This window comes from Marmota marmota, unplaced genomic scaffold (assembly GCF_001458135.2).
Source record: "Marmota marmota marmota unplaced genomic scaffold, marMar, whole genome shotgun sequence".
NCBI classification, from domain to species: domain Eukaryota; kingdom Metazoa; phylum Chordata; class Mammalia; order Rodentia; family Sciuridae; genus Marmota; species Marmota marmota.
Genome location: NW_026000026.1, coordinates 47627835 through 47651472, shown reverse-complemented (window position 1 = coordinate 47651472; position 23638 = coordinate 47627835). Strand labels below are relative to the sequence as shown.

The 23638-nt window shown below is 42.1% G+C and overlaps 1 protein-coding gene across 1 annotated transcript; it reads left to right on the top strand.

The window, feature by feature from the left end:
* The first annotated feature begins 370 nt into the window (after positions 1 to 370).
* Positions 371 to 4868, top strand: LOC107140493 (cystatin-C-like). Its single transcript, XM_015483586.1, has 3 exons — positions 371 to 735; positions 3453 to 3566; positions 4524 to 4868. Exons 1-3 carry the CDS (start codon positions 493 to 495, stop codon positions 4605 to 4607), a joined length of 441 nt encoding a protein of 146 aa, XP_015339072.1. The 5' UTR covers positions 371 to 492; the 3' UTR covers positions 4608 to 4868.
* The last annotated feature ends 18770 nt before the right edge of the window (positions 4869 to 23638 follow it).

Sequence of the window (23638 nt, the reverse complement as noted above, 5' to 3'; positions counted from 1 at the left end):
GAAGGGACAGGGGCGGGGAGCCGAGAGGGGAAGGGACAGGGGCGGGGAGCCGAGAGGGGAAGGGACAGGGGCGGGGAGCCGAGAGGGGAAGGGACAGGGGCGGGGAACGGGGAGGGAAGGAACAGAGGCGGAGCACCGGCAATGGAAGAGTAGGCTTGGGGATGGAAGGAGTAGGAGGCGGGAGAGAATAACAAGAGAGGAAGTGAAGAGAGCGTACGGGGAGGTGGTGGAGAGTTAGAGGGCGGGACACGGAACAACAACCTGAGAGGGAGGTAGAAGAGAGGGGCCGGCCTAGGGAGAAGAGGCGTGGCCGGGAGTGAGGTTGGGAGGAGGGACGGAAGAGAGGGTGGCAACCCGGAAAAGGAGGGGTCGGGTGGGGGAGGGACGGCCAGCAGAAACAGGATAAAAGTCGGATGGCCTCCGGGTGGTGCTCAATCTTCGGCTCCTGTCCCGGTGTTCTGCCGAGACATCGGCTCCACGTCTGAGCCGACGATGGCGAGATCTCTGAGCATCCCGCTGCTCCTGCTGGCAGCCTTAGCTGTGGCGCTGACCGTGAGTCCAGCGACGGGCGCAAGCCCCAGGCTTTCTCCGCGCCTGCTGGGCGGCCTGGAGGAAGCCGACGTCAACGAGGAAGGCGTACGCCGCGCCGTGGACTTCGCAGTCAGCGAGTACAACAAAGGGAGCAACGACGCATACCACAGCCGAGCCATGAAGGTGGTGCGCGCCCGCAAGCAGGTGCGTGTTCTACCCGGAGGGTGTGAGTCTGGCGGGTTTGCCCCTCGGAGGGCGAGCCCCGGCTTTCCTAGCCCCGCTCGCGCTTCCCTAGCTGCTGCATCCACCTCGGCGCCCCTGGCGGCCACCGCTGGCCTAGGAGCCAGTTGGATCTCCGGGACGCCGACACGCCTGTGTTGTCACCAGGGAGTTGTCACAGCCCTTCAGGGGCAAATCCCTACTTCTGCTTCTGCCTGAAACCTGGCAGACACTACAAGTCTGGCGTCTTAGTTCTGTTTTGCTAGGGTCACTGAAGCCAGAGACACCAGGGCTCCAGGTTGGAGTCAGTCTTCCCCTATACAGCTCCCAGGGCTCAAGTGAACTGTTAAAACCAGAGAAATGAAAAGTTGTGCTGCAGGCGTGTACAATGAATCAAAATGCATTCTGCTGTCATATATGCCTAGTTAGAATAAGTAAATGAACAAATACTGGCGATGGGAAAAAACCCACCTGGCTGCCTTCACTGAAAGATCGATTGAGAACTTTTTCCTTTTAACAATTTATTCCGACGTTCTCTGAAATTTATTTATAGAGCAGTTGCAACAGTAATACAAAACATCTTACAATCCCCATCCCTCCGATGTTAATATTTGACCATGTTTGCTCTGTTCTCATAGGTCTCCCAGTATTCACCTGTACCTGAGTGTATTTATATGCATTTGTTTTTCTGAATCTTTTGAGAGTAAACGCTAAAATGTAGTGTACATTTCTTGTAAACGCTGGCATTGTCTTACATACCCAAGATTCAGTTTTGAAAATCAGGAATCAGCATTGACCTTTTCAGTTGCCTAACTCACAGACTTACTCAGTTAGTTCACACTAATGGGCACTCTGAGTATATGCTGCAAAGACCTGTCTCCTCAGCCTCTTTTCATCTGGAGAGCTCCTGCTGTTTTTGTGATCTTGACATTTTGAAAGGTCCAGCCAACTGTGGTGTTCAGTCATATGCTCACAATGATGACTGCATGTACAGTGGCGATTCCATAAGATTATATCATCCTGTGAAGTTATAGTCGTCTTATTTTGTGTATTTATGCTATGACATTTGAACAATGACACATTTCTGAGAACACGTGCCAGTCATGAAGCAACACCTGGTTGAATAGACTGCTCATTCTGGGTGGCTCTGATGTTCCTCAAGGTTAGATACAGATCCTGAGGCAGCCCATCTCTTGAGTCCTCTGAGCAAGCGCCATTCAGCATATCCTGAAAAACCTTGCTTCTTTCTGTAGGCATACCATGGAAACATTCCCTGGGGGCAGCCTTAAGGATATATGTTCCTCACCCTGAGACAGGTGCAACATGGGCAGTACCTTTGAGCAGTTGAGTACCTACTAAGGTAGAAAGGACTCCTCCTGAGCCCAGCCTTTGCAGCCCTCACCAAATAAGGAGGGCAGTCAGCCAGGAGGAGAACAGGGTAAAGAGAACACCAAGGGCACCTAGGACCCCAGGCTCGTTTTTTGCAGGAAGGTTGGAATTTAGACCAGATGGCCTGTGTTCCAGGGCAGAGCAGTGCACAGTGACATGACTACATAAGTGTTGTACCACAGTCCAGTGTCTCAAGTTCATTTCCACCCTCTCTTAAAAATTCAGATGAGTCAAGGCAAGACCCATTTCTCCTACAGTAATCAACTGATACTCTCCCCTTGGACATGTGCACTTTCCAGTGCCACAGCCCTTGCCTACCTCTCAAGTGTGATGCTAACTTGGAGCAGAGCACAGGACATAACTCTTATGTTACGGAAGAAAAAGCCTGTACTAAAGGATCCAGGACCCTGCACAGGGCATGATCTAGAGCCCTGTCACCATGTCCATCACCCTGTTCTCTTCAGTTCTAATAAGTGTGCCCTGTGCAGGGAAAGGGTTAAATTCTATTTTTTTAATAACAAATGTAAGACACAAGTGTAAGACACACTTAAGAAATATTTCCATCAAAAATTTCACTGAAGGGGCTGGAGATATAGCTCAGTTGGCAGAGTGCTTGCCTCACATGGACAAAGCCCTGGGTTTAATCCCGAGCATGGCAAAAAAAAAAAAAAAATCACTGAACTTGGAGGCATCTGAGAGACAGTCTTTCTTCTTGGTTTGAAATCTCCCTGTATGTGTAAAATGAGGGAATTCTGAGCCTGGGGTAAGTGGAAGGAATGGGATTCTCCATAGGCTACATGCTGGTGACTGAAATCCAGCTGAGGCTGAATCATCAGGGTGCCACTCTCCTAAGCGAACCCAGCCCAGCATTCCCTGCCTCCTGAGCCACAGTCAGCAGAATTCAGTTGTCCTCTCCTGAGGCAGAGAGCCTTCCTTTGTGCTTAGACCAGCCCTACATTCCTGAAACATGAAACTGCCTCCACCCTTGTTAGCTTCCCAGAACCACGCCTTCCCTTCTTGAACCCAAATAAGCAATAATTTTAGGCCCTGCCTTTTGTTTTCCTGGTTCTCCTCTTACTCACCTGCATGAGACACCTTTTTAAGAGTTGCTCTGAAGGAAATAAGATGCAAAGCAGGACCTGCGGCCATCCTGCTAGAAGAGTTGGCTTGTATGCTTTGTGGTTGATACTTTGGGCAGCTCGTGAATGCAGACAAGAATCCTAGCAAACACATTATCTCTATAATGTAGAGCAACTGCAAGCATATGACATTGACCAGAAGTACTGTAAGTGAATCCTATTCTATTAATATAGATCGTGTCTGGGGTGAACTACTTCTTGGATGTGGAGATGGGGCGAACCACATGTACCAAGACCCAGGCCTATTTGGCTGACTGTCCCTTCCATGAAGAGCCACATCTGAAGAGGGTATGTCTCTGATAGGGTTCAAGGACCAATCATACATGCAGAGGGGTATGTGAGCTTGTCTTTGTGCGCTCATATTTGAATATGTGTCAAGAGAAGCATGTATGCACATGCTTGGGTGCATGTGTTGAATGTGTGTGTCTATGTGGAGTGGGGAGTCTGCTGGTTCATGAAGATCTATCTATGAATATGTGAGTATGGGGTGTATTTGAGTTTATGACGATGCAGACCTGTGCATAGGTGGGATGCTGTAGAAAGGGCTGTGTGCGTATACACAATTATGATTAACATAATTGCAGAGTGGAGGACAGCCCTGTGTGCTTTTGGGTTGCTGCCCACTGGACTAGAGGACACAGCTCTAGGGATGGTTGCCAGGGAGGGAGAAAAGGCTCTGTTAATCCCAGCCTTGGACACCTGCCCAGAACCATGCTGAACAAATTAGAGGCCTCTAAGCGGCTGAAACCCTGTGGTTCTGTCGCTGCTCACCCAATGCCAGCCTCTCCGTGTCCCTGGGGAGAGCAGCCCTTGCTTTGCCTCCCCTGCTCCCACCCTGCGTCTTTCAGGGGTATTTCCCATGCTCCACTGCTTCCCTCTGTGCTCTTCTTGATGCTGGAAGTAGAGGGAACTGGAACAGTAAGCAGCCTTCTCTGCATCCTTGGGGCTCTCACAGCCTGACATAAGCTGGTCCTTAGAGGGCTGGGGCTGTGCTGGGGGCAGGAAGATGAGGAATCCCACAATCCCAGCAGAGGGTCACAAGCCATCTGGTAGACTCGAGCAATAGGAAGGGGAATGAGTAGACATTGCAGGATCGGGATGATTGTTCTGGGATCTGGCAGGGGCCGTGGATGCCAAGTGTCTCACCTCCGTTATTCTGTACCTCCATTCAGACATCTTACTGCTGGCCATCCTCCTTGTTAACTGTAACCTATACTGATTGTTCCTCTTTCTTCCCTTGTACAGAAAGCACTCTGCTCTTTCCAGATCTACACTGTGCCCTGGCTGGGCACAATCTCCATGACAAAATCCAGCTGTCAGAATGCCTAAGGGTCTGTGCCAGTCTGGACTGCACTGAATACCCTTACTCCTGTGTCATGTAGTGACTCTGACCCTCACATGTGTCCTCCAGCCCTGGGAGAAGTCCCAGTGTGCCAGCACCAGCAGACCAGTAAAGAAGGCGACTGTGGGCAGGTGTTGAGCACCTAAGTGGCTCTCCCCTTGTTCCTTCCCTCTCATTACTTTTCAAACACAACAGTGCTTGGTGCATGTAGACTGCTTCTGCCTTGTTCAATAAAGAACGTGACATTAGTTCCTCCTGAGTGGTTACTGTCTCTACTATCTCAAATGCATGCAGGAAGAGTCTGCCATAAACAGGAAGCTGAGGCCACAGAGTCATGTGTGCATGTCAGGGCCAATGCTGTCACCCTTCAGGATATCTGGTCTTAGATAAAGAGTAGAAAGGGGCTGAGATCACAGCTATCCAGCTGCAGTGGCTCCTAGGAAATGGACAAGAGAGAGCAGGGACCTAGGAAGGAACCTGGAAGCATCGATTTGGAGACTGCCTCTCACTGTCAGGTTCCCCAGAGACTAAATAGGTGGATTTCCATCTACTATCCATAAAATATTCAATTACCCACATGAAAAAAACATGGAAAATGTATTGGTGTGGGTGTAACTGAACCAGAATCTAAGTCAGGGACAACATATTACAGAGCACAGGCAGCACCTCCTCCAGTACTCTCAGGACAAGATGTCATGCAGTGGTCACAGATGGACGTCCCCAGCCTTTCTTCTACATTGTGTGCAGCTTAACGGATGTAGTGTTTAAAACAAATGCCCTGGCATGTGATGGACTTGATCTCCAAGGAATTTGTGTTATTAATATCACCTTGATGTCACTGTCATTGCATGAACAGTAATATCTTGGTGCTTGGTGCTTGAACAGGGAGGTCACAGTCCTAAAATAGCATGTGCTCCACCCCTGTCCTTCCATCTGCCACTCTTGAGACAGAAACCACTCAGACCCAGAATTGACTGTGAACAGTGTGTCCTGGGGAGAAGGCCCACCTGCTGCATACACTATATGCATGGTTTTGCTTTGATATTTATTTATTTCAAATGTTCGATATAAGTATATATGATAATCCACAGAAATAAGTTCAGTACAGTGTGTGGCTTAGAGTAAACACTATAAATTTTGGATTTTTAAAATTTATGTGGTCATATATTGTGGAGATTTTAAAACATGGCTCTGAACTTCTTCAGCACTGTGGGCATTCAGGTGTTGGGTTCTGTGTCCCTGCTTTTGATTCTGAATGGGCTCATGACTACATCAACCAAAACAGCCCAGGAAGGGAGGTGATGACCTCCAATGTGGGGTCAGCAAAGGTCCCTGCTAAGGCTGTCTTGTACCCTCGCCCTGGGGGAAGCCAGGCTTCCTGCAAGGAGCCCAACACCTAAACTGCCATGCCTGAGAAACTTCAGGAGAAGCTCCAGGTGACAACCCCAGCTAAGTTCCCTACCAAGATAGCATCACCTGCTGGGACCACCATGGATGTCCAGTCCTCCTTCAGCTCCCAGGTAACTACAGCATCAGCTGTCATCTGACTGCAACCACATGGTGACCTCTCACAGGAATTGCCCAACTGGGCCTTTCCTGAGTTCCTGAATCATCATAAGTTCAGACATTTGCTTAACACTCCATCAAGCAGTAGAGTGACTTGTTACACAGCAGTAGTGTCTGGGACATGCCTCTAGGGGTGTATGTGTGTGTGTATAGATTGAAGTGGTGATGCCCAGGGACCCTGGAGCTAAACCACCTGTGAGTAAGTTCCACCAGATCTCTGACTCAGGCCAGCTCCTACATTCTCTTAGGCTCCCTTATCACATCTGTAGAGAGGGGCAGTGATACTATCTTCCTTATTATCTGTAAACACTCAGTGTACAGCATGTGGTGATGTGTTAATGTTTATTACATGAAAGCAGTGAATGCATATTGATCTAGTCAAAATGTTCATAGAATTTACCTTTATATGCTATCTCATGAGTCTAAGTTCATTTTTTTTAAATGATGCTCTTAGTCATGTATTTTTCTGTGAGACTTTCAAAAACTGATTCAAAAAGGCATTTTGATCCTATAGCAAATTCCCCATAATTTGCTATATTTCTGTATCTTAGTCCTAAATCCAGGGCTATCAATCTCCCTCCATCCCCCCTTTTTCTTTCCTTCCTTCCTTCTCTTTCTTTCCCTCCCTCCTTTGTTCTCCCACCCTCTTTCCTTCTTTCTTTCTTTTTTTTTTTTTTTGGTACCAGGGATTGAACTTAGGGTCACTCCACCACTGAGCCATATCCCCAGCCCTATTTTGTATTTTATTAGAGACAGGGTGTCGCTGAGTTGCTTAGCACCTCGCCATTGCTGTGGCTGGCTTTGAACTGGCAATTCTCCTGTCTCAGCTTCCCAAACCACTGGGATTACAGGCATAAGCCACCATACCCGGCTCACTCGCTTTCTTCCTCCCTCCCCCGCTTCCTGCTTCCAAACACACCATTTTAAGCATAACATTTTTTATATCTTTTAGATAATGACACTTTCTTGATTTTTTTTCCTAAATTTTGGTGTCTGAATGAATTTCGAATGAAATTGTTTTTTCAGATTCAAAAAAAAAGAAGTATTGTGTTCTAAATGAGGAGTACATTTCAATATTTACGTTTAATTCAGGGAAAATTTTGGACAACATTCAGTATTCTAGCTTTTCGTTTTGACATGTTCATGGTTTTAATATGTCCTTCAGTGGAATAAATTCTCAGATATCTTTCATATTTTTCATCAAATTTAATCCCAGGATCTTTTATGTTCTTGTTGTGACAATCTCCCTCCTGTAACCAGCCATTGCTGATGAGAAGCCATTCATGTTCCCTGCTTCTTTTGCAGCTGCCTTGGTGGCTGTCATTCAGACGCTCTGAGAACCCTTAATGCTACAGCCCATTGCTGCTGTCAGATGAAGAAGGAGCTGGCTTATCACTGTTGGCAGGAGTGGCCTTGGAGGAATCCACAGCCTCATTAAATGATTCAGAGAGAGAAAAGTCCCCACCTCACCTGACCACACTGGACAGATGAGGCACTAGAAGATAAAAGTGTGGCCACCCATTTCTTCTCACTATAACCTGCTAAGTTCATTGGTTAAACATATTTAAAACTGAGAAGCTGTGAGCAAAATGACAGTTTCTTTCAATCACTCATATGTGCTCTCTCACCGTTGGCCTGGGAGTCTTAACAGGTCACTTCAGAATCACATCACTGAGGCTTATGAGGCCATGTCAGTGATGTTCAGGGGTCCCTTCCATGATAGCTGCTCTCCTGTTCCCTTGAGACCTGCTAAGGATTATATGTGATGATTAGGCTCAAGCTGGCTTCACAGGGTGGTCACCTGGGGATCAGGGCTATGCACTATAATCGCCAGTTCCCAGTTGAGAAAAAAGGTTTCATTGATGTGGAAAGAATCTGAGCACTGAATTTCAAAATATTTCCCAATTGTTACTCCCAAGAACTGCTAAACTACAACCCAATTAGATTTCCTGTCAAAGTCCAATCATTCCTGAAACATCTGCACATTGCAGCAGGTGAGGTGTTCTCATGGTGACACCTGCCTCTAGACACACTTGTGGTGCCAGGTATCTGCCCAAGAAAACAACCCAGCCCCCTCCTTAATATCAAGTAAATAATGAAATAAAGCAGAAACAAATGAAAAAGCACTTTTATCAAAGAGTCACTTGGGTCAACAGACTTTAGTGGGATTTCAGGGAGTTCCGCAGGTTTCTGTGACAGTGACCACCACATCTTCAAACCCAACACTTGGTACTTGATTTCACTCCCTGAGATCATTGCCATTTGACTTTCACCCCACTAAGTCACTGATCTTATGTGTCTCCCTGAATCCACTATCCTTAGTGTGTCTCATTGTCTATAACATCCTTCCCCTCTGGGTCTCTCAACAAGTCAAAAGTTGCCTTTCTGAGGTAGAACAATCCAGCTCCTTCTAGACTTTGGCATCCATCCAAGTGCTCAGAAACCCAAAGGCTTCCTATTAAACAGAATCCACCTTTTCTGAGAGCATTTTGATCATGAATAGCAACATTTCTTATTCTTTTACACAAATCCAGATCTCCAATGGGTGGACCTGAAAATGTCTTTGTTAAATTGCTACCAGCAAGAAATGGTGTTGAAGGGTGTTTACCCCTTGGGCTCTGTGCATTCTCTGATTGTTGCACAGCATTTTAATTTCCTCCAAGAACTTTCCTGTTGCATTCACTACTTGGCAAACTGTTTGACACGAGAGGCCCAGAAGCTGTCCACCTGCCTTTCTCCCTAAGGTCAATTATTTTCTGTTTTTCACTTAAAAAGGGAAGCTGTATTAATCTTCCTTTCATTCAAACACTTAGAGGTCATTGTAGGGTCATTAATTGTCTTACTTTCCTTTTTTTTATGTCTCAGAGAATAGGAAGGCTGAGGAGAGGGAGAGAGATGTGAATCAGTGACGAAGTCAGAACATAAATACTCTTCAGTTATGATTACAACTTCACGTGGGGATGCTCCATGGTGCCCCAAAACAATTATAGTAGTAACATCAAGACACTGATAGGAGATCACCACAACTAATGAGAACACTTGAAATATTGTGAGAGTTACCCAAAATATGACACAGAGACGCAAAGTGAGCATATACTGTTGGAAAATTAGTACCCTGAGACTTGCTCAACACAGGGATGTTTCAATACTTTCATCTGTTAAAAAGAAAATGCAGTATCTATGAAGGGCAATGAAGCAAAGCACAGTAAAAGGAGACAGGCCTGTACAAGGGATGCCTGGTAAAGATGAAGAGATGCATAAGGTGACGTATGCGAGAAGAGGTGCCAAGCTCCCATTCCTCCAGGTGCACCAGCACCTCAACTTGCTCAGTTGTCCAAAGCTTTTGGACCCTCTTGTTCTGCCTTTTTAAGGGGACTCATTGCACAGACCTGATTGAAAGCATGGAGGACCATATAGATATGTGATTGGACAAAAAGGATATGATTTAATGCTCATAGATTTGGAAAACCCAAAGAGGTCTGTCTAGATTCTTCTTGACCTCTGTGTGCAACCCTCCCTATAGAATTGAGGAAGAACCCTACTGAAATAAGGGTCTTATGATCTACTCGTTGGTAAGTTAGGTCAGAGAATTTCTTTAGGACCAATTCTAAAAGGGTAGGGAAAGATCAGAATTACCATGACTTGCCTTGTGGAGGGTAAACTCTAGTTTCTGTGAATGAGTTCATGTGATTGTGAGGCCTAGAAAATCCTAATTTGCCAGAAAGACAGGAATTCTACGTTATAGTCTGAAGAAGATCCTGAAAATCTGAGTCTTTGTTTTCAAGGGCTTCAACGAATTGAATGAGATCTAATCACATTATTGAGAATGATCTCCTTTATCTAAAGCCAATTAGTTGTGTGTATTAACTCTATCTATAAAACTACCTTCACAGCATTACCTAGGCTACTATGTCTATCCCAACCCACCAAGTCAACACGTTAAAAAGTTAACTATCACTGTTGCTTCTCTTTCCTCTTGTTTTCATTTTTCATCTTTTGAAAGTTAAACTGAAGCATATTTTCCAAAACATTCTAGTTCTTACTTAGACTCATAAGGAAATTTTGATTCTTAGGAACAGAATGTTCTAAACATGAGCCCTGTCAATTGCTTTCCTGGCCTTAGTTGAACAGTGACATCACTGGAAAGAGAAAAAAATTTCTCTCCATCATGAGAGTAGGACCTGGGTAGGGGCACTTGGGACCCTCAGTGGCCTGCATCCCTCTGTTCACATATCTCTGGCCAAACATTCCTCAGTTGACCACACCCAGCTGCCAAGGCCTCTCAGTGGATGGTCATAAGCCAAATCACAGCTCAGAAGTTCTATTTTTAAGACAGAGAGAGCAGATGGGCCTGAATATTATTCATATAAATAAAAACACAAGAGTGTCTCTTCTTTCTCTGTCAGTTATACTTCACTATCCATGAAATTAAATAGAATTGACCTTATATGAATGTAAAAGATATGTGATTTTAGAATCAAGGAGGGAACCTGTTCCTCTTGAGATTTTTCCCTGCTCTTATCTGTCCTGGATCCATTTTCTTGGGATATGCACAGTCTTGCCCAGGGGAATCTCTTTTAAAATGTTTCTTCTGTAACTCCTTCTCGTATCACCTTTTAGAACCCAACAGGGAGAGCAACTGGCTGGAATGTCCCAGAGCCAGCATTGCAGAGCAGAGATCAGGAGGGCAAATGTGCAGCTGAGAGAATACAGAGGCAAGTCACTGGAGAATATGGTCATAAAGCCAGTTTCAAACTATACTTAACGATATATTGTCCAAATATTTAGATATACTCATCCAAAATATACAAATTTCCATCTTATATGTGAGCAAAATACACTCTATCTTTTTTTTTTAGTTGTCACTGGATCTTTTATTTATTTTTCTAATTTATTTATATGTTGTGCTGAGGATCAAACCCAGGGCCTCACACATACCACGCCACTGAGCCACAACTCCAGCCTCCAGACCTTCTACTTTTAAATAGCTTTTGTTCCCTGTTTACATGTGTGTTGGGTGAGAAGTTTTGAGGGAAAATTCTAGGGGAGGTATAATATCTTGAAGCTATTATCACACTAATAAAATAAGTCCTTGTTTCTGGTAAATAGCAGAGTGAAATACATGTAGAGAGTTTACTGTTTAGTCAAAGTAAACTGCCTGTTCTTGGTTACTAACAACACTCTGAGAAGGTCTGAATTGCTTGATTCTAATTGTACACTGTGTGTGGGCCATCATTAAGGATGGAGGCCAGGACCTTGCTCCTCTGGGGTGAATTCCACCTATGGTAGCTTTCCAACCCACTGGGGAACAGTCCTTGGAAGGCATTTCCTGTGAAAACACAGCAGCTAGCACCACACCTCACAGGAATTTCACCCTCCCTGTCTAGGGTGGCTGCTTGGCAAGATGGGCTCTTCACCTAGCCTGAAAGACAGGAGACATTACATCAAAAAGAAATGGGGTAGGGAGATCACTGTCAAACTTTTTAGATGTGAGCCAGCATCCAAAGGGAGGTGGTGGGTCATTAATTAAGCAAAAATCACCAGTAACACTGACCAGATTGGAGCACCCAGTCCTGTAATTCCAGGCAAATGTAACTGGCCTTTGGTTTATCTGTTTCAAATTAGAATTTACCACTTAAATCATGAGTTAACTAACACTCTAAGTCATCACATGGTTTTATTTTTACCATGATTCTCTCTGGCTAGGACAAGAAAATAAGGACATTAGACATTCAATTTCCACAGGAATAACCACATTTTTCCCTAACTTCCTAAGGTTTTGTTTCCTTATCTTTCCTGTATAATTCTTACTGATGTTTAAAAAAAATTGGGCAGATAATTTTTCAGCCTATAAAATTGCCACATTATGATAAGCCACACTTTGATTTGTTCATTTCAACCACTTTTTTCTCTCCTTCTCCAATTCTTTCTTTCCCTCTTCCTGTTCCAAATATTTTGGCCCTCCATAATTTATTTTTTATTCTTTTATTTTTCGGTGGTGATTATTGTTTTTATTTACCTTCTTCCTCCAGTCCGTATTTAGATCTAAAAGTTTAGTAGCTATGTCCTTTCAGATGAATCCTGATTTTACACCTTTAGGTCAAACCTCATTCCCATAAAATTTCTGTGAGCAATTCCAATATATTTGTTAAGAAAAAGTAGATTAAGTGAATGTAAATGGGAAAAACATTTATAAACAAACTCTTCATAGTTTCAAAAATCTTTTCCAGTTGCACAAAATCTTAGAGTCATGTAAAAAGTAAGTAATAGACATTTGTTAGATGCCTGGATCCTTTTTAAATAAGTTAGAATACTAAAACATCAATTATTAAGCATAAGTTTAAGGTTTCTATACTTGAGCATCTTTTATACGGCATGAAGAAGCTAAAGATGTTGGGGTCTATTAATAAATATAGAAAATAGTATATATTCCTGGAAATAAACTAGCAGAATGCTAGTTTATAGTTGCTAAGGATTAAAATTCTAACTAATATACAGTAACTAAAACTAGAAATAAGAAGGAAAGCAACTTCACATGTGAGGAGTCTAACAAAGGAGGTGGTAGTCAATGTGAACATGCTTTGTTGAGGGAAAAGGAGTGGTTTTACAAAAGGTTGCGGAGGAAAGCTTGTAAATAAAACAAAAAGAAAGAAAGAAAAAATATGTGGGTTCCAGTCAGCTAAAGTTGGAAGAAAATTATTTATTTATAAGTGTACCTAAAATTTAAAAGCACACTGATGTGAACCTAGAGTTTTACCCCGCTGTGTTCACAGGAGTGTTTTCCTGGAGCACTGATCTCTACTTCATAGGAAACTGGGAGAGGTGTTTCTTTACCTTTTAGGTAACTGACCTAAAAAACAAAGATGCTGTGTTTTGTGCCTTTGAAATATTCTGTCATTGATTTTATCCCATAATGATCTGCAATTCTATTTTTTATTAGTGTGTTAAAATTATGCATAATATTGGAGTTCATGTTGACATAATTACACAAGCATGGAATTTTATTGGCTCCAATTCAATTCCCAGTACTTCCCCTTCCTTTCCCCTCCTCCCTCCCCCATTCCCTTTCCTCTATTCTATTGGTCTTCTCTTTATTTATAGCTTTTTAAAATTAGTGCACTATAGGTATACATAAAGATGAATTCACTGTGGTATATTCATATAGGTACATGGGATAGTTTAGTCAGATTCATTGTATCATTCCTCCCTTTTTCCATCTCTCCTGCCCCCACCCCTCAATCCCCTTCCTCTACTCCATTAATCTCTCTTCTGTTTTCATGGGATCCCCTTCAACCTCCCCACACCATTTATTTTTCCACATGTGAGTGGACATTTGACCTTTTACTTTCTGGGTCTGGCTTATTTTAGTTAGCATATTATCCAACTCCATCCCTTTTCCAGCAAATGTCATAATTTCATTCTTCTTTATAACTGAGTAAAACTCAATTGTGTATATATATGACATTTTCTTAGCCATTCATCTATTGATGGGCATCTGGGCTGGTTCTATAACTTGGCTATTGTAAATTGCACTGCTATAAATGTTGACATGGCTGTATCCCTATAGTATGCTACTTTTATTTTTAATTGTTTTAAGCCTTTTGGTATCTTTTTAAAAAACTTTCCAAAATCAAATTCTAAAGTTAAGCCTTTTTTCAACACAACACATAAGCCATTTTTCAACACAAAATATACAAAATGTGCTAATTTGAGTAATGACATGGTCATATACTGGCAACCTCTTTAACATCTAGAGACTAGAGCTACAAAACTGGGACTCATTTGTCCATTATATACACTATATGCACAGCAAAACAAAATTCACAAAACATACAGAAAACTGGTGTCAGAAAAAATCCAAGTATGAAAACACTAATGTATTATCTTCTGTATTCCTTTCCCTCCCACCTCCTCCACATCACTGAGCAAGTACAGATGATACTATACTGCTCACAGAGAGGGTTTAATAGTTCCATTCCCAAAAGACAATATCTCATATCAATTTTGGCAAAAAGATATTTATAAAGGGATATTTTATTACCTCTACATTTAACATACATCAGGCACTTTTAAACATCTAGACAGATTAGATGTTTCAAGTAAGAACTCAATTTTTCCACTATGTACATGACAGTCTTGAATAAATAGCATACATCTAACTATAGTTCTAATTTGAAATGTCTTCAAAATATGAGCCTTCAGGCCTTTAATTTACTAAGTGGGCTATAAAGCTCAAATTTAAAAAAAAAAAAAAACAATTCTTAGTAATCCTAACACAAAACATAAAAAAGTTTTTTTTTGTTTTGTTTTTTGTTTTTTTTTTTTTAAAACTAATTCTACTTTTGTCATACACTGGTAACTTCCTTAACATCTACAAAGACTAAATGTAGAGTAGGACTCATTTCTCCTTTATATACACTACGTACACGGAAAAGAAAAACAAAACCCATAGATATAACAAACAATGGTTACTCTTGTCTTATTGTATGTACACTGGCATGATGCTGTGGAGAACAGCACACAACTATGTACCATTCAACATAGGGTGTGGCAATTGCCGCCCCCCCAAAAAAAAACATTTCATAAGAATTTTAACAAAAAGAAATTTACAAAATGGGTTATATTTTACCACTTTTACTTTTAACAAGTATCAGTAACTTTAGAATATCTAGAAAGTCTAGATATTTTTTAAAAAGTAGCTAGCATTGTTAACTATATATATAGTAAAGAGAAATACGTTGGGTGTGAGGGAGACCTTGCCTTTTGGTTTTATTTCCCCCATTGGGTTTCTCCCCGCTGGCGTTAAGTTTTCTACTCTTGAGAAGAATATCACGGTAGGGGATGGGGATATAGTTCAGTTGGTAGAGCTATCAAAATGGATCAAGGACCTAGGAATTAAACCAGAGACTCTGCATTTAATAGAAGAAAAAGTAGGCCCTAATCTTCATCATGTGGAATTAGGCCCCAACTTCCTTAATAAGACTCCCTCCCTCCTTCTCCCTCCCTTCCCGACACCCCCCTCTCCTCTTCCTCTCCCCACCCTCAACTGAGCATAGTCGCCTTCTTGAGCCCCCATCTCTACATCCCTAACCCAAGGCATCAGATCCTCAGCAGCACCTTTCCCTGGGCCAGACAGGATTGGTCCTGGAGACCTTCCCCTCCCTGTGATCACCAAGACAGTGGGGGAGGCTCCCCTTTGACTGCAGGGCAGAGACCCCCAACTGTCCCGGGCCCAGTTCCCAGCTGACCCCAGGGGAGAGCTCCAGTGTACCCTGGAGCTGGCCGCACCATTCCTCACCAAGCTCTCTGCCCGAACTCAGATTTTTAGTTAAAACATTACTGATTCTATTTTTGTTTTGTTTTCCAGATTTAAGGGAACTTTTTTTTTCCTCTAAAGCTATCTATAGTTTATACCAATTTGGTAAAATCTACTTTTGTAAACAAAAATAGAAACATTCACTTTTTCTTTCTATTCCTCCAAAATTTGAAAACTATACCTGAGTATCTTTATGTCTATGGCATTAGGGTTAATTGCATAAATTCAATAAAAATATGGTTTTATAACAGGTTATAACTAAAAATATTGGTTTTACTTGGTGTTATATTTAAGAACATGAATGTACTGTCTGGCTTCCTTAATTTAGTTTTCTATCCTTAAGGTTGTTGAAGAGTCTAATCTGAGATCCCTCATCAAATTTTCCAAGAAAACAAAATTTAAAAGAGACTATGAGGTTATTCTGGCTATATTTATACCATCATGAGACTAGAACTTCTTTTTCAGACAAATTTATCATACCATGATCATCTTTGGTTAAAATGAGAGTGATCACAGAGAGGAAAATCAAGTGTCTGAAGAATACTATGGTATAACCTCTTTTATAATCTATTGTATTCCTGTTCATTTATTGCTTTTGAATTTCTATGTTCTACCTGTAAATAGACTGGATTCTCTAACATCTGATTGCAACTGACCAATTAGAACTGAACAATTCCTAAAGCCAGATGCAGGACAACTCCATGCAAATTTCAAGAAATAAGACTGATGTGAAGTGTGGGCCGCACAGAGAACCCAGTGCCATAATCAGAGGCATGTGCTGCTGACTTCACCATTGTGGATAGCTTTTCCAAGACCATTGGAATAAGACCCCCTATAATAAAAAGACTCTTACTCCTCTTAACTTTTCTTTGCTTATATTTCCTCTGCTTGGTAGGATGATGCTGTTGTCAGAGTTTCACATCTGTAGATAACCTGAAGGAATGTTGGACCTGTCACATCAAACCCATATCTTTACTGGTTAAGAGATCCTTTAGTGGACTCAGAGGGTGACTTTAGCAACGTCTCTAGTGCATTTCCTTTCAACATTATACCAGTTGTCTCTTTCATAGAGTTAGCACTCTCTAATTTAATCATTCCTGGGTACTGCTAACTATATAGAGAGAAATGTTCAATTGCTGACAGTTCTTGTTGTGCATAAGTAATGCACTGAATATTGTAGGGGCTCAGCTGACAAAAAATTGACAGACTGGTTAAAATGAATCAACTCCTCATTTGACTTTTTAATCTACGATTTTGGTGGTTGAAGAGTCTAATCTGAGACACACTTCAAACTCTTGGTACTATCCTCTCAGTCATCACAACAAATCTTTCTGAGTACCTGGAATTTTTTTCACAAACCCTACAGGGGATTCTGAAGGAGCATGCAGGGTGCTACATGTAGGTTGGCCTTTGGAGACCACTGGGCAGATGGTTTCTAGGGTCCCTCTGAGCTCTCCTGGCCTTCAGTCCTTTGAAATCATCTCTAACACAAGGCATTTCAACAATGGGAGTAGGATCTGAAAGGTCTTCCCGGGGCTGCTCACAGTCAAGAACTGCACACTCAGCCGTCTTCAGGCAGTATCCTGCCAGCACCTTGTCTCTCCCAAGTTGTGGCTGCTTTTGAGGATTGACAGGGTTCTCAGTGGACAAGCCCAGCATCCCACTGGATCCCACTCTAGCAAGGCCCAGCAGGAAAAGGGTGGGGCCTGTTGCAGGGTAGAAAACCATGTCCCACCTGTTGAGGTAAAGTTTGCACAGTCATCTAACTCCTGATTGAGTAATAAACTTTAACATGTTAAAAAAAAAAAGAAAACCATGTCCCAAATCCTACTAGTTACCATTAGAAGGCTCTGCCAGTTCCAATCTTGGTGATAATTAATGAATTTAATCCTTTAAGAAATCATTTCTGGCATAGTGTGAGATTTTTCTGTGTATAGTTACTGAAAAGAATGTGGCAGATGTGATATGTGATAAACTCTAGAGGAGAAGAAATTTGGCTGAGTGGAGATTTTAAAATAGTTTTATTAAAAATCCAGATTCCCATGCCATACTGCCATGAGCTCTGAATCTATCTCATAGGGCTTCAGAATCCATATTTATTTGTAAATTCCCCAAGTGGTTTTGATGGGCAGTTATATTTGAGAATTTCTGACAATGGTAAGTCAAAAAGAGCAAAGTTCATTGAAAGCAACTTGCAATTTGGAGTTGGAGAATGTGTGTCTTGAGGCTCAGTGGTCTCCCTGTTGTGTAAGGAGATTGGATCAAGTAGTCCTTGGCAGCCCTTTCCAAGGACCCAAGCAGAGATGGAGACCCAGAACTCTAGTGCCTCTCTAAGGACAGATCAGCACCTATCTATCCCAGGGCTGAATTTGGTGCTCTGAGTTCTCACCAAGGAGTCCTTCTTCTGTTTGTGTCTTTGTTTGGGGGTGGTGGTATTTTTTTAAGTGACAGGATGAGTAAATATCACTGTGAATTCGGTTTTTCCAAAATGGTCTTGCAACCCTATGAGACGGGAGGACATAAGATCTGATGAAAAATATTCTGCAACAAAGAAGGGAACATGAAGGCTGGGGGTTCCTGGAGGCAAATTCTACCATCTCAGAATTTGACTATGAAGACTTCCACTTTAAACTCTTGAAACTCCCAGTGAATGAAGCCCTCCCCATAACCTAAGACCCTTTAACCAAGAAACTCTAAAGACAAGCCACAAGTCCCTGGGTTTTCCAGAAGCTTTTTCTTTCCTTTCACCCACTCCTCACCTGGGCGCCCAAGGTGGGGTACCCAGTAGGACGAGGAATTCTCCCACACCAGCCCTGGGTTTGCATCACCCTGTTTGGGCCTAACTGCACCTTTTTGATTTTAAGAGGATACACAAAACCTGAGAATCATAATTTTAATTTTGTCAAAGCCATATCTGCACAGGATAGAAAGTGCAGATGAGCTTAACATGAAAAGTAAGGTCTCCATCTGTTCCAAGTCCCAGAAGGCGGGTTCAATGTTTCAGTTCTTCTATTTTCTTTCCTTACATCTAACTGGTCTAGATCCTAGGCTTACCCCACTTTGAATATATTTGCTAATTTTAGGCCATAACTGTCCAACTGTGATATAAAAGATAGTGATTAACCTGTCTGGGCATAACTCTGCTTCCAGTATGTGATACTTATGTTTTAATACTTATACAAATTATCTCTAACTGGAATCACTGTGTGTGACATGTTCCAAATCTAATTCCTCATCCTGAATTCATACAGACTGTGATGAGGCTTAAAAAAAATATGTTAACTTGGTCAAGAAGAGCTGTGTTCCTGGAAAAGTAAAGAAGGTGGAAAATACACAGAATTGGTGTTTTGTTTCCCAAAAGGAAGTATGATCTCCATGACGGGTTTACTGTTTGACATTTCCAAAACAAGTGCCACTGTTGGACATTGGAGGTTGATCTCTAAATAACACTAATTGGGGAAGTGGAAACTTGGCTGAATTGATGGAAACTGCTTCAAGAGATCCCAAAAGGACTCTGAATGGAATCATTTTGAGGAGAAAGCAGTCGTTGTTCAGGCCTAGGCAACCGTTAAGGAAGGCAAAAAGAACACATTGGTCAAATTGGCCAGGCCTAAAGAGGATGTTTTGAAAGAAGCAGTAAACATTGCCCCAAACTGTCAAAATGAGAAGTATTGAGCACAAAGTGCACAGTGTGCATAAAGTGGTATAAGAAGGAAAATCCCCAAATACCCTCCACAGAAAGGGCTCCTGGTAACAAAACGCCACTGTGAAATGCAGGGGAGTCTTGGGACCTAGGGTGTTGAGAGTCTCATCTGTTGTTTTTCCCCTTTTTACCATAAACACTTGCTCCCAAAAAAGAAAAAAAAATCTAGAGGCCATTTTAAGAGTGGGAACAGGGGTGGTGGGTATTGCACTAGCCAGCAGTCACATGGTACTGTGAAAAAGTCTCACCCAGCATCACTGCCCACATTTCCCCACTTAAACTTGACGTAAAGCCGTGTCATAGAGGAGAAGAGGAAGCTTGAAAAGACTGGGATGTCCTAGGGTTTCACAATTACAAGGGCAGAACACAAGATTTGAATACAAATTTCTCAACAATTCGTGTGTGTGGATGTGTGTACGTGCACGCACATGTGTTGTGTTGGGGATGGACCCAGGGCCTTGCATATGACAGGTAAGCATTCTACCACTGAGCAACACCCAGAGCCCCTCAATACTTTGAATTCTAAACTCAGGAAAGTAAGTATAATTGTTAGAACCTGACAGGCCTCTGACACTATTGGAAAATGGTAGAAACCTAGGAGGTGGAACCAAGTGGAAGGAAGTTAGATCACTGGGGTTGTGCCCTTGCAGGAGACTTTTCGACTGTGGCCCCTCCTCCCCCCCTCTCTCTGTCCTTCTCTCCTTCCCAGCCACCATGAGGACTGCAGCTTTGCTCTATCATACATTCCCTACTATGATGTTCTGCCTCACCACAGGCTTAAAAGCAACATGGCCAAGTGACCATGCACTGAAACCATGAGCCAAAATAAACCTTTTCTCTTTAAGTTGTTTATCAGCAACAAAAAGCCAGCTATCACAGAATCTTTCAAAAAGAGCCATCCTATTTAGTTATCCAGAATAAGTTTTCTTGAGCTTTGATCTCAACCTAAATCAGACCAACAGTCTAAACTCAAAGCCTAATGACGATATGCAATTTTCTGGCCTGGGTCTACACCATCCAAAGGAACCTAAAGAGTCATAAAAACCTCTGCTCCCCCAGCTTCCTTTTACACCCCTTCACCCCTGTCCAGCATCTCAACTCCTGGGAGTACTCCTTAGTTGATGTTACAGCCAAACATAACACTAGGCATACTTTCTCAATAATCAATGAAATAATAAACTACACAGACACCAGTTATGGAGTGCCTGGTTCTCCTGGATATTCTGTCAGTGCTTCACCCTCCACACTTCGTCCATTTCATAACAGCTCCTTGAGGGAATAACAAATCATTCTAATTTAATGGCTGTGGGAACAGAAGATCACATAGTAAATCTGTAAATAAACAGAAGATCACAAAGTAAAATTGTGCCCTGGGTACTGCAACTAGCAAAAGGCACAAATCAGATCGCAACTCCAGTGTGTCCAACTCCAAAGACTTCCTCAACCCTGCCTTGTCCCCTTCTTTGGTTTCTACAAACCACAACATATTGGCCATACAAATCATGTAACAACTCTAAATGGATCCAATGATGGAGTGTCTTTTTTGTTTCCCCCACAATCAACCAAGATGCCTTGCCCACCCTGTTCCCAGTTCTGCACTCCCTGTCCACTTGGTGATGAGCACCCCAGTTGTTCCTTTTACCCTTCAGGGCAAGTGCTGGCCTGTTTCAACTCAAAAAGCTAATTTTGCCAGGTGCTGTGGCACACACCTGTAATCCCAATGGCTCAGGAGGCTGAGGCAGGAGGATTACAAGTGCAAAGCCAGTATTAGCAACTTAGCAAGACCATGCCTCAAAATAAAAAAAATAAAAATAAAAAGGGCTGTGGATATGGCTTAGTGGTTAAGCACCCATAGATTCAATCCCAGTACAAAAAAAAAAAAAAGCTAATTTAGGGGCTGGGGTGGTGGCTCAGTGGTAGAGTACACACCTAGCATGCTTGAGGCACTGAGTTCAATCCTCAGTGCCACATAAATGTAATATAAAGATATTGTGTCCACTTAAAACTAAAAAAAATATTAAAAACAAAAGCTAATTTAAACTTTTCGCAAATATGGATACTTGAAGTATTCAGAAAAGAACAAAATAATAAAGAATAAATTTAAGGACATGGTTTGTCCTTAAAAAAAATTGAGGCTTGAGTCTTCAAAGTAACAATGTTGAGAGACAGTAATACCTTTAGGAAGTAGTTAGGTTATGGGGTTTATTTAGTTCCAGTGAGAATTAGTTAGATCTCACTGAACTGGATTAATTATCATGAGAGTGGATTGTTATAATACAGGCAACCTCCTTTCTGTCTCTCTCTCTCTCTCTCTCACTATATGACCACTCTTCCTTAAGAATTCACTGACTTGCTGCCTTGAGGTCTTCACTAGAATTTCAGCAGAATGCTGGTGCCATGTTCTTACACCTCCAGAATGGTGAGTTCAATAAACCTCTGCTTTATAGCTTACCGACCCCAGATATTTTGTTATAGTAACAGAAGCAGACCAACACTTGTGTTTCCAAATAATAAAGGACTGAGGTAGAACTTGCAGAGCTGGGGGTTTAAGATAGGAACAATAGCATCAATTATAATGACCAATACATGAAGCACTTCTTTAAAACTAAGACCCAAGCTTCAACTTAACACAGAACCCAGAGACTTAATGATAAAAGGATACAACCATGAGACAGGGGCTGGCACCAGGAAGGAGACCCACCTGGCAGGTAGGGTTCAGGAAATGTGCTTAAGTTTGAGTTGTGTCCTGACATTTTTCTCCCTTTCCTGACCAAGGTCTAGTGATGACCTTCCTACCCCATACCTGTGCCTCTTTCATCCTGCCAGCCAAAGCAACCAACATATTTTCAAGAAACTGGCATATTACAGAAATGCTGTTGGATTGTTTTGTTGTTTGTTTGTTTGCTTCATTTTCTGTTGCTAACAACACCACACCACAGCCTGGGTAAAGAAAAGGGGATAATTTTAGCTCATATTTCTGGTCCAAGGTTGAGAGGCCACATCTGAAAATAACTTTCTCCCTGGCAGAATCCCAGGTAGCATAGGGCAACACATGATGAGAGACAGAAAAATGCCTGGGAGACCTAGCCACACTGACTTTTATAGCAGAACCACTGTCAAGATAACACATTGGCTCATTAATCACATGAATGGATTGATCCATTCACAAGAGCAAAGCCCTAATCAAGTCTTAAAAGTTGGGAAGGTCCCATCTCTTAATATCTCAAAATAAGAATTATAGTTTAACTTGAGGTTCAGAGGGGACAAGTCATATTCAAATCAAAACAAAAGGGGAAAAAATAAACTGCTCTATAAACAGTGCTGGAAAATCCAGCTGTACATTCAAGGCACTTTTTATAATATAATTAGAGTGGGGAATCAATAAAGCCCTACATACAGACCCTTACCTCATACCACACACCCATTCAGACTTCAGCCTGATCACATATGTAAATATTAAAAGCAAAAGAAAACAACATGTTTAGAAGAAAATATTGGAGAACATATGACATACAAGAGAAGCACAAACTCAAACAAAATACTATACAGTGAACTATTTTTTTTTTAATCTGTAAAGTAAAAAAAAATCATAGTGATTCCTAATAAAGTTAAATAAGGAACCCTATCACATCTAAGCAACTTTATTTCTGGACATTTCCTAGAGAAACTTTCATATGTCTAAACATAGAAGCCAAATGAAATGTTCATTGCACCCAATTTTAAGAAGAAAAGGATAGAATCCAGTCAGTATAGAATTAACAGGGGACAGACATGAATGGTGGGAACATAAAGTTAAGGGAATAATTCTCTAAAATGGGCTCACCATGCTGACTCCCACATGCTTTCTCTTTAAAAAAAAAAAAAAAAGCAATTCACCTGCCACTCTGCCTGGCTTAAATCCCAGGATAAGTTACATTTCTCCACCACTTGTTATCTGCAGGAGAAATGCAGGTCCCAAGATGCTGATAAGAAAGAACATGTGTTATCCCAAAGCAGGAAGGACTTTTGTGACCCTTATACAGACCAGATTCCAGAACTCAGAGAGAAAAGAATAATTCCCCCTAACCATGAAATCTCAGAAGAACAAATTCCAATTAGAACTGATCAGCACATGCCAAAGTGACCAAGAGCTGTCATGCACCATTAGGACTTGAAAGTCTGATGTCATCCTGCTGTCTGTCAAAAGTCAAGAGTCAGATCTGAATGGTATTCTCTGGAAACTTTCCCAGAACCCCCAATAAAACTGGAGAATAGGAGAGAAACTGAGAGTCCCTGGAGAAACTTCCATCCCTTCTAATAAATTCATGCTGTTATTCTAAGCAACATGTCTGAAATCTTTCTGATTTGATCCTAAGAATTGGGGTTTGAAGGGGGTATTCACACTGCCTCAGTTCATTGGAAGCCCCAGCCCTGTGACAGAATCAACTCAGTCG

Bases quoted from the DNA above. Each gene is read 5' to 3' on its own strand.
- LOC107140493 (XM_015483586.1), top strand. From the start codon at position 493: ATGGCGAGATCTCTGAGCATCCCGCTGCTCCTGCTGGCAGCCTTAGCT. The intron at 736-3,452 runs GTGCGTGTTCTA...CTATTAATATAG, and splicing joins TGGTGCGCGCCCGCAAGCAG to ATCGTGTCTGGGGTGAACTA. The intron at 3,567-4,523 runs GTATGTCTCTGA...TCCCTTGTACAG, and splicing joins AAGAGCCACATCTGAAGAGG to AAAGCACTCTGCTCTTTCCA.